General features: G+C 39.7%; 1 protein-coding gene across 1 annotated transcript; it reads right to left on the bottom strand.

Moving 5' to 3' along the window:
• Positions 1-218: 218 nt before the first annotated feature.
• On the bottom strand, positions 219-8,184 carry fam98a (family with sequence similarity 98 member A). Its single transcript, XM_061040819.1, has 8 exons — positions 8,045-8,184; positions 7,227-7,375; positions 6,730-6,864; positions 5,363-5,544; positions 3,949-4,029; positions 3,751-3,867; positions 2,480-2,647; positions 219-1,584 (listed from the first exon to the last, which is right to left on the bottom strand). Exons 1-8 carry the CDS (start codon positions 8,080-8,082, stop codon positions 898-900), a joined length of 1,557 nt encoding a protein of 518 aa, XP_060896802.1. The 5' UTR covers positions 8,083-8,184; the 3' UTR covers positions 219-897.
• Between the last annotated feature and the right edge of the window lie 3,605 nt (positions 8,185-11,789).

Here is an 11,789-nt window from a genome sequence, read left to right as displayed (position 1 = left end):
CTGGAAGAAATAAAGAAACAGGTTATATGAATATACAAGTACCATAATTTTTTGCTGCTTATGTTTTCTGATTTCAAGTATGGCAAGTTATTTTAAAAACATCACGTGGTTGTTCATAATATTTCCAGTATTTTATAATGAGCGTAACTTATATCTTGTGGTTGTCAGCCTCATCAATACATCTTTAACAAAGCCATGAGACCAAAGGAATAATAATGTGATATTGCTCTCATCTCAGATTTTATTGCTCATTCACACAACCATGCAAACCTTCCAACATCCATATTTGTATGCACACAATCTTCCATTAGCAGAACAGGATGATATCTTCTGAATAAATAACAAAGGAGATTCCAGTCCAATCTACAGAAACAAAATAAAGACTGAAACTATGTTTTCAAGTAATCTTCAAATTCAATGGAACTATTAAGGATTTTAAGAATCCCACATGTAATGATGTGCACTTTAAAGGTTTAATACATAGTGAGTGCACCTACACCACAATCTTAGCAACTTTTCTGTATTTCCCCAAAAATTAAGTTCAATATAAGGCTAATTTTGTGTCAAAATGAGGTCAAGACAGCAGAGCCCAGTTCATCGACTAATCATTAGCAACAGCGCTGTTGGCTTGAATACTTGGATTGTGAAGAAAAAGTAAACAGTAACACATCCAGTATGAAACAAACGTAAAGAACTACTTTAGAAGTGCCCTCTGTAGTAAAAGCAAGAACTCCAAAACCACTGGAGAGGGTGTCCACAGCATCTGTATGTGTGTATTTTCTCATTCAACATTTTAGTCAACTTTTAAACATGCTCAAAATTAGAGATTGAACAATAAGGCATTTAAGAGCAGTCGATATTTGAGTGGACTCTGCTGCAATGCCCCACACTTTGTCTTCAACTTGTGTAGTGTCTGCCTTGATTAAAACCAGATTGGTTGAAATTTTGACCACCATGTTGGAAGAACTGTTCAAACTGCCCCCCTTGGTTAAAATTCTGGCCACCTCTCCCTCCCCAGCCTCCTCCTTGTCCCCCTCCTCCTCCTCCTCCTCCTCCTCCTCCTCCTCCTCCTCCTCGGCCTCTTCCCCTGCCCCCTCGACCTCCTCGACTCCCGCCTCTCTCCTGATGCCTTCCACCATCTTGATGGAAATTGTCATGGTAACCGCCTCCAGCTCCCCCTCCTGCATGGTAGCCAGGGTCCTGGAGGCCTCCTTGGTGGTTCCCTCCTCCTCCTCCTCCTCCGTGCCCACCTCTCCCTCCTCCCCCCTGATAACCTCCTGCATCTTGAAAGTGGCCCTGGCTGTAACTGCCTCTCCCTCCCCCGCCTCCTTCTCCCCACCCTCCTTGCACCTTTCCACCTCTTCCTCTGCCACCCCTGTCTCCATGTCCTCCTCTCTCATATCCTCCACGGCCACCTTGGGAGTAGTGGTCATAGCCCCCTCTTCCACCTCCATGCCCACCGCCGCCATAGTGTCCTCCACCTTGAGGAGGATCCTGGCGCTTCTGCCACGAGGGCATCTCTGGAGGTGGAGGTTCAATCTCACAGGGACGTCCTCCTCTGTCAGGTACTCGGCCCATGAGGACCTGAGAACAAGAAGACGGCTCATGAGACAAATACAACTTTTATTTGTATTTCTGTCAGTTTGAATTACAGTAACATTAACGTGTTGAGAATTTTTTTTTTAACCTAATTTCAGAATTTACAAGAGATGGCAAAAGTAATCTGAGGCATAAAAACTGACCCATTGGAAGTATGAAACTAAATTGAAGATATATTCTGAACCTCCGGTTTTAAAAAATCTTAAACCGATACTTTTAAATTAACAACTTCTTATATTCTTGTCCATAAAACCCACTAAAATGTTTCAGAATTCAATAAGAATATCAGTTAATCACTGATTCTAAAAAACACTTAATATATCACTGGTCTATGGATTTGGTAAATGGTCTTGAGATTGTATAGCACTTTCTAGTCTTCCGACTACTCCAAAAGTGCTTTTCCTACACAGGTCACACCTACACATTCACACACTGGGTGCTGTTACAGATAGCACATTACATAGCACATAGGCTGCTTTGTAAAGTCTCATCATTATTAACTAATCCCATTCATATGCTGTTGCCGAAGCAGCAGCAGCAATTTGGGGTTAAGTGTCTTTCTTAAGGTAACATCAGATATGTGGCTGCAGGAGCTTGGGATCGAATCCCCGGCCTTCTGGTTGAGAGATGACGACTCTACCACTGAGCCACAGCTGCCACCAATTTCACCAGGAACCAATGAGCTTTAGGGCTACAGGTTCTGAGAAACATTGAATGATTCAGCTTATTTTCTGCCTCAGTTGCTAATACTACTATAAACCAGTCATCAGAGATGGAAATGGGTATTTGAAAAAGAAAAAGCAGCTTTTCTGCACAAAACAAAGAGCCAAATATTTGTCAACAATTAAAAAAATTGTTACAACTATCATATTTAACCCACCTTGTTAATGGCACAAGCAGACTTCTCTCTTATCTTTCCGCTGCTTGTGCGTAGAATCTTGGAGAAGTCTTGTCGAGCAGCAAGAAGGTGTGCAACAGATACTATACTTTTTGTCAAGAGGGCAGAGCGTAGTGGCTGGTACACTTTGGACAACTTTTCAGCATGCGTCTGAAATAAGACAAGCAAAAGGAAGTCTTTATTACAGAATTTATTTAGTTTGTAGTAATGTAAGCTGTTATAAATGGTAAATAGTCTTGAGCTTATAAAGTTATTTTCTAGTCTTCTGACTACTCAAAGAACTTTTACATCACCTGTCACACCTACACATTCACACACTGACGGCAGAGGTTTTTATGTCTCCATCAGTATTAACTAATCCCATTCATACACCGACTCTACCAACTGAGCCACAGCCATTAATGTGTTATAATATTAGAACCACCACTACTAGATTTTTCAATCAAATCCTAAAGAATAACTGTGACAGAAAAAAAGTGATCAGATACTGAAAGAATGATCTTACAGTGTTGGTGTCTGTGTAGGAGCCAGAAGTGTTGATGTGGCTGCACTCAAGTCACATGATTATCAGTAGATATTAGATTGTCTATGAATACCAAATATGGGACAGCTTCAGCTACTTAACTGGATTAATTTGCCATTTTAACTTTACTTAAAATATAATTAACTGAGATTCTTTAAATTCTACAGCTTCAGATGAACAAAATGAGCCACTTGATGAAACCATGGGCTCTTCATTTCTTTTATGACACACACTTTTCTTTTACACCAAACACTTGAGAGAATGAGAGAACCATTGTTGGATTTAATTCACGATTACAATAATCATTATTTGCAGATTATCAGGTCTTTAATGAAAAATGTTAACAAAGTAGGTAGTGCCAATAAGATGCTGATTGCAGGGACCAAACCCCATTGTGTTTCGGTCATCACAACATTTCAGGGGATGCAAATAACTGTGCAACAACATATAAGCAGAAAGTTAAACTGTGTTAAAAATAAATGGGATTCAAAATAAACATACTGAAATGACAAAAAATGGGACAAAGTTGGGACAATGTCAACTCCACATGATCAACTGTCTTTCATCTTCTGCACAGAATAAAGAGCAGCAGGAGCATTTGCAGAAATTGTCCAAACTTTTCCTAAAGCACCAAAAGTGCACCTGTGTCTTAAATGTGTTAATATGTTGTGTGCCTCATCTGAACATTGTGTCTTTCAGATTTAGGAAGATTCCAAGTTTTTCAACGTACCTTTGCTCTGTCTGACCATCCGAAAGACTGCACTGTCACGTCCAGACGTTTCAACAACATTTTTCTCCTCACTTCATACTCATTTACAAGAGCTTGGTTTATGGCTTCAATTTTTTCCTGACAAATGAGAACTAGAGTTAATTCAATCATTTATGCTGTGTCAAATTACACTGGATTGTGCCATTGTTTAGTATTTACCATGTGCACAGGTCCAAGGGCTTTCTTCATCAAAGGCTCTCCGACGTGATTTGGAGGGACTTTACTTATTGCTTCTTTCAGCTACAAACAAAAAAATGGACAACATGCAGATGTGTGAAGAAAGGGTTTAGGCAGATGCAAAACATTACACCAAACTGATAAAAGCGGAAATGTGGGCACCATAATAGAGATAATGGTCGTGATTTCAATACTAGGCATACACAAAGTTCCTGGGGGTGCAGATAACAAGACACTCTGACCTGGTCCCTTCACACCGGAGCTCTTATGAAAAACGCGCAGCAGCGCATGCACTTTTTGCGTCGGATGAAGAGAGCACACCTCCCTCCTCCTATTCTCACCACCTTTTACAGAGGCACTATAGAGGGCATCATAACAAACTGCATCTCTGTCTGGTCCGGAGCCTGCAGTGCCTCCGACTGGAAGTCCCTACAGAGAGTGGTGAGGACGGCGGAAAAGATCATTCAGACTCCACTTCCTCCCATCCAGGAGATCACAAAAATCCGCTGTCTGACCAGGGCTCAGAAAATCAGCAGAGACACCTCCCACCCCTACCACGGACTGTTTTCGCTGCTGGACTCTGGAAACAGGTTCCGCAGCCTCCGAAGCAGAACTTCCAGGTTCTGTAACAGCTTCTTCCCACAGGCCATAAGACTTTTGAACACGAAAAAATAATCCCTCCATTCCCCCTCAAACCCCCACACAGGACTACCTCACTGGACTGTAAAATACAATATAACATACATCACAAATGTGCAATATATTTATCTGTATAGTAATTGTACTCATAGCTTTTCTTTTTATATCTATTTATATCTGCACCTTATTTTTCTATGTAAATACTTGCTGCTGTTTTTATCCTGCACTACAACGAGCCAAATTTCGTTTCGTTCTTATCTGCACTGTAAAGTACAAGTTTGAGTGACAATAAAGAAAGTCTAAGTCTCTAGAGGTTGTTTTACACTTCTAGTCACAAATACTTATGCAAGACAATGTCAATGTACTGGTTCATGGGAAAGGGACTAGTGCTTGTGGAGCACTTTCTAGTCTAATGACCACTCAAAGCGTTTATTACACCTACACATTCACACCCTGATGGCAGAGGATGCTATGTATGAGTCCATCAGAAGTAACTAATCCCATTCATGCACATGCCACCAATGACGCAGCGGGAGTAACTTGGGGTTAAGTGCAGATCTGTCTCAGATCTATTCAGTTCATCCTTGCATACAATTTAATTAAGTGTGAAATTTAGAGATATTCCCTCCCGTGGTTTCCTGAAGCATATTAAATGTGTTGGCTATTGGTAACTAATGTCAGATTTTGAGAGAAAACAACCCACATTGAAACACAAATATGACCCTGTCAGTTTTTCTGTGTCACCAGATCAACAAACCTTCTTTTCAATTCCACTGAAGAACTGGAACATGGTGATGTTGGCTGGAGGCTTAGACATGCCCAGTGACATGCAGATGCCCTTCAGTTCCATGAACTCAGGGCTACCTGAGTCCTGGGCTTTCTTCTCAGGCTTATTAACCAGGATCATTCTTGACGACTCCAACTCCGACACCAGAAAGGCTGAAATGAAAACAGAATCTGGTTTAAACTTAACTGTTGTTACAGGGTTTTACTGACATCTGAAATCAAATAAGATTCAAAGACTATTGACTTCGGCTGAAACAGTTTCCCTGTGTAGTAAAAGTAATCCGGGTATAAAACCAACCTGACCTTTATGAAACAAGAAACGCTGCGGTCACAAGCCTTTCCAACACAACCTGACCTGTAATGGAGGAAACTGAACGAGTGTACCTAATAAAACTGATGATGGCTCCCTTTGTCCCCACATGAACATGCAACTCTTCTGTTAGGATAACATTAGAACTCTTAAGTCAAGAGTAAAATTCTGACACGTTGTCATTTGACTTGCAGTTTGATATCACAATGCCTGATACAAGGTGTAATGAATTAGCACACCTCAATAACTTGCATGATAATGTCATTAGTCACACCTGTATTGAGAAGTGAATATCTGTCTCAAGAAAAGCCTTGTGCAGTGAAATATTAAGCACTAGACCATGAACAACTCTCTACACCCCAAACACTGCTTATTGTGAGTATCTCAGAGGCAACCAGCCATACTTAGTGCCACCTAAGTAGTGACAGGTTTGACTATTAGTTTATGTTTTAGTTAAATACGGTTCACTTTGAGTTATTCCCCCTTTTATTCTAATGCCTCACTTTACTTATTTGTAATGTGTATTTATATTTGAAAACAATCTCCTATTTATATAGAATGTAAAAAAAAACCCTCCTACAGGGTTGGGACCTTCATGAGGCAAAATCACATGTTTTTTAGAGCTATCTTCAGTATCCACCTGAGAAAATGTCTGATCATTCAGAATAACCAAAATCACAAGTTTTTTAAAGAATATTATATATATATATATATATAATATTTCTCAGAATAACCAAAAACACCTGTTTGTTGCACAGCCTTGAAAAAGTTACTGCACCCACAAGGCTAATGCTGCCATCTAGTGGTGGCTCCATTCAGTATCAGCACCATCTGCAGCAACGCACTTCACAATATGACTTGGCAACAGTTAAGCACAGGTGGGTGGGGTTACGAAAGTCCACATACAGTGCTACAGACTTCATTCCACCGGCACAAAAGGTCAATACAGCAATGCTTTTCTACCATTCAGACAACACTTGGGGTTAAATTGGCCATTATAGTGAGATTTTACAGTGATGTGTTCATACTGAGGAGGAGCAGACAGTCGGTCCTGCTGAGGAGCCTCTGGGAGATGTCTCCGCTGGTGAGGACAGCGTAAGGACAGGCGAGCTCTGACAGCAGACCACTCATCTCCAGTTGGAAGCTTTCTGCCTCACTCGGACCTTGGAGAGGAAGGGAGACAAACATTGTAAACAAGATGTGACAGTACAGGAAAAAAATAGCCAGTTAAAGCGATACAGTCTGTAAAATAAGGTGTGCTAGTAGTAACTAGTAAAACTTCACACAGAAACCCTCACTGCCCAGTTTGTAAAAAAGAAAAAGTTTAGTCATCTAACCAAACAACATAAGCAATCACTAGCTTCATAACAATAACATTATCAACAGTTGCCATCCGCCTTGAGTTAAGAAGCCAATAAAAAATATATATACAAGTTTAACGTGCAACTCTTCTGGTAGGATAACATTAGAACTCTTAATTTTGCATCACATACAACTTTACTTTAAAGTTAACAACGTGTCTTACAGTTGGTGGCGTGGACATTTTCCTCCAGCTTACAGTAAAGTCTAAGCTCAGATACAACCCAGGCACAGAGCTTAGTATACTCAGGTGAAGCTGCTCCATTGATCACAGCAGAATCCAGCGCTCCTTCCTCCAAAAGAGGGCCTTGGTACCTACAGTGACACACATTAATGTATATCAATATAATATTAAATACATGAAACAATAATGCTACTGAGCACAAAGCGTTTTTTTTTCCTTTCCTTATCAGAAAAGCTGGGTAATGATGATTAAAATAATATTGAGGTTTTGGTTTTAGTGAGAGCAACAGGTTCAAAAGATAAGACTACTTGTCATATCAGCTGTGTTCCCAAACTGAGCCAAACCACATTTTAAAATCTGACCATTTAAAGAGTTCAGTTTATGACGAAAGACACGTCAAAAAAGAAACTGGCTCTGCACCTATAAAGTGTGAAAGGCAACTAGATATGTCAACATAGAATGAATGAAAAAACATAAAACGAGTCGATAATACAGCTTCTGAAAGCAGAGCTCAATATTAAAATAGCTAGTAGGGGGAGAAAAAAGGTGCTGGAGCTTTCTTGATTTGAATCAAGACGAAAGCAGTTTTCTGATGTCGTTGTTAGTCTATAAGTAGGACTTACATACAGCTTATTAAAAGGACATTACCAACAGACTAACGACAGCAACAGAAGCAAGTTAGCCATTTTGCTTTATGCGCTGGCTAAAATAAGCAGAATGGCAAGGTTGGCCATTGGTGTGCCAGTTTTTGAATATAATCTTCATACATTGGCATGTATTGTAAGCTTTTGTTGACTTACCCTAAATCTTCAAGAGAGACGAGAATGTCATTCTCCATCTCAATAACCCGTCGTTATGGTCTAATATCACGTATTATGAGATAAGGTTTTCACATCAGCCAGCTCAGCTGATACACGTTTTACTCCGTCTACTTCTTCTAGGGATTTATAGATAGTGGTAAAAACGACGAACTAAAGCATTACCGCCACCTACAGGGGTCCAGTGAAATAGGCTACATTGACAGTCCCGGTCATTTTAAATCCATTTTTTAATTGAATTTAAGTAATCATTTCCAACTTGATCTTGAAATTATGTCAATGCTTTCTTTATATATAAAATATATATCAGGTGATTTGGTAGAACACAAATTATATGAACAACATAACAAGTAAACATTTGAAAAACGTATGTAAATAATAGCTTGGATTGAACATTTCATTGTATTAATGATTTTTTTCTTGTTATTTGTTCTTGTGTTTAACCAACTAATGGATTATACTTGTGGCTGTAGCCTGAATAAACATTCTTTGAACGTAGTCATATAAAGTATTGTGCATTGTATCACAAAATGACTTAATTATTTATTTTTATATATTTAACACTGCAAATTTACTCGTTGCCTGGCACTGAATGTGTCATCATTCATGACAAATTGAGGCCAAAGGGAAGTAGGAGCTAGGTAACAGGCATTAATCCAAGGAAGAAGGGCTGCATGAAGTAAATTCAAGGATGAAAACAAGGCACCATCTAAAGATGTTGTTCCCCTAGTAACATAGCAACACAGTGTCACAATGTCTTCCACAATTTAAGCTGTTACAAATTATATGATATGAATAATTAACTTTTAGATAACATAGTATCAGATTTTTTGCAAATTCAGCCACGTGGGATTATTGTGCTCATAAGTGCTTTTCTTTGTGGTTGATGAGAAATTGAGTCCTGGGTTCGCCTTTCAAGGCCCACTAAAACTCAATAACTCAGTTAATACACAGTATTGAAATAAACACAAGATACTTGTGCACTAATGAAGAGATAAGTTCTCAGTGAAGAAAACCATGATCCCAATTATGCCCCAATGCTCTACTGATACATAACATAATAAATCCTACGGCCACCACACCCAAACCAGTACTCACAGTATATTTTCAATGCTTTCAAAGGCAAGGGTTCTGCAACATTGGTATTGTCGTTTAAATTCAGAATGTGTAAAGCTCTAAATTGGACACATCAGAAGTGTTCAGTAATGGGGTGCTGGTGGCGCAGTGGTGCGCGCGCCCCATGTATGGAGGCTGTCTTCTTAAGCGGACGGCCCGGGCTCACACCTGTGGCTTCATTCCTGCATGTCATTCTCCACACTCTCTCCCTGATTTCAGACTCTATCCACTGTCCTATCTCTCCATAAAAGGCACAAAAAGCCCAAAAATAAATCTTAAAAAAAAAAAAAAAAAAAAAGAACTGATCAGTAAGAGCTACTTGTTGGGGCAGTTTTATTTGACAAAACCAACTGGATGATTTTCAAGAGATTTTTTGAGAAGAATATGTGAACCAGTCACAACTTCTACTGCAACAGGGACTCAACACAGAAGATGCCAGAAGAAACAGCTGGAGAAGCTAGCAAGCAATTGTGCATTTTGTGCCTGGGATATTGACCTGACTTGGGCATGTACTTGACTTTTAAATTAGGTAAGTGCTACTTGTTGGGATGGTTTCAATGGCAAATGAGACAGACTGTACATGAAGACAGTACTATATTAAACCACATTCAGATCTCCTCAAATGGAGACACTGATGATTCTTGTGTTCATAAGTGCTTCTCTTTGGGGTTGTCTTGATTGTGACTTTGCAACAGACGTATCTCCAGCATTGAGAATGTGTGTTTGTTTTTGCATGACTGGCTGAATGTCACCAGCATTACCCAAACACATGCGCTGATTTGGAATATGAATGCAGTAAGTGCTACTTGTTGGGGTAATGTTGCTGACCACCAAACTCCCAGATTTCAAGGCTTACCAGGGCAATGTTTCCTGTCCATGTTTATCAATCAAGACATGTACTGTATCTGGCTTCCTTTTATTCCCCAAATCCGTCATTAGTATTACCCTAACTCGAGCATTGGCTTGTCACTTGAATCAGTAAGTGCTACTTGTTGGGGCAGTTTTATTTGACAAAATCAACTGCATGATTTTCAAGAGATTTTTTGGGAAGAATCACTCTCAGATAACTTCAAATGGAGCCACTGGTGATTCTTGTGTTCATAAGTGCTTCGCTTTGGGGTTGTCTTGGAGGTGAAAAGTGGACACGTCCGCACTGAGCTGGTTATTGTTTCTCAACAACACTTTTAAGTATGAGTTGTACATCAACCTATGATATTGTCTGACTCCATAACTAATAAATTGAGGGGCATCTTGGGTTATAGCTACTGGAATTGAATGCCATACAATTTGATCATCAATATTTCGATCTGCTCAGTATTGTTACCCTAACATAAACACTAACTTTGGTATAAATGCAGTAAGTGCTTTTTGTTGGGGTAGTTTTACTGACCTCTGCATGTTCAGGAAGTCTGAGATGCACTTAGAGAGAACCCTTAGATATATAGATTGTTTTAAAGGAAAGAAAATAAAGTTTTACATAAATTGTTCTTAAAGTTGCTTTTATTTTTTGAAAACTTTGCAGCTGAAGGAGGCCTGGATCAGAATTACATCAGACCCACTGATTAGCCCTCCATGCATGCAAATTGCTTGCATGTTGATGGCTTTTTCTCCAAGTACAGGTATTGCAATTGTCTATGACCAATTATCAAGACCATTGAAACCTGTTAAAAATGAAGGCGGAGTTGGGTTGAAATGGCTGCCTTGAGAATAAAAGATGGCCAAATATGTGAACCAGTCACAACTTCTACTGCAACAGGGACTCAACACAGAAGATGCCAGAAGAAACAGCTGGAGAAGCTAGCAAGCAATTGTGCATTTTGTGCCTGGGATATTGACCTGACTTGGGCATGTACTTGACTTTTAAATTTGGTAAGTGCTACTTGTTGGGACGGTTTCAATGGCAAATGAGACAGACTGTACATGAAGACAGTACTATATTAAACCACATTCAGATCTCCTCAAATGGAGACACTGATGATTCTTGTGTTCATAAGTGCTTCTCTTTGGGGTTGTCTTGATTGTGACTTTGCAACAGACGTATCTCCAGCATTGAGAATGTGTGTTTGTTTTTGCGTGACTGGCTGAATGTCACCAACATTACCCAAACACATGCGCTGATTTGGAATATGAATGCAGTAAGTGCTACTTGTTGGGGTAATGTTGCTGACCACCAAACTCCCCGATTTCAAGGCTTACCAGGGCAATGTTTCCTGTCCATGTTTATCAATCAAGACATGTACTGTATCTGGCTTCCTTTTATTCCCCAAATCCGTCATTAGTATTACCCTAACTCGAGCATTGGCTTGTCACTTGAATCAGTAAGTGCTACTTGTTGGGGCAGTTTTATTTGACAAAATCAACTGCATGATTTTCAAGAGATTTTTTGGGAAGAATCACTCTCAGATAACTTCAAATGGAGACACTGGTGATTCTTGTGTTCATAAGTGCTTCTCTTTGGGGTTGTCTTGGAGGTGAAAAGTGGACACGTCCGCACTGAGCTGGTTATTGTTTCTCAACAACACTTTTAAGTATGAGTTGTACATCAACCTATGATATTGTCTGACTCCATAACTAATAAATTGACGGGCATCTTGGGTTATATCTACTGGAA

Source organism: Labrus mixtus, chromosome 6 (assembly GCF_963584025.1).
Source record: "Labrus mixtus chromosome 6, fLabMix1.1, whole genome shotgun sequence".
Classification (NCBI taxonomy): Eukaryota; Metazoa; Chordata; class Actinopteri; order Labriformes; family Labridae; genus Labrus; species Labrus mixtus.
This window is presented reverse-complemented; position numbering and strand designations above follow the sequence as displayed.

What these genes read in the sequence shown, in the direction of transcription:
- fam98a (XM_061040819.1), bottom strand. Translation starts at nt 8,082, where the DNA reads ATGGAGAATGACATTCTCGTCTCTCTTGAAGATTTAGG. An exon ending in GTCTCTCTTGAAGATTTAGG is followed by an intron (nt 7,376 to 8,044) that starts GTAAGTCAACAA and finishes GTGTCACTGTAG; the next exon opens with GTACCAAGGCCCTCTTTTGG. An exon ending in CTGCTTGTGCCATTAACAAG is followed by an intron (nt 1,585 to 2,479) that starts GTGGGTTAAATA and finishes TCTTGTTCTCAG; the next exon opens with GTCCTCATGGGCCGAGTACC.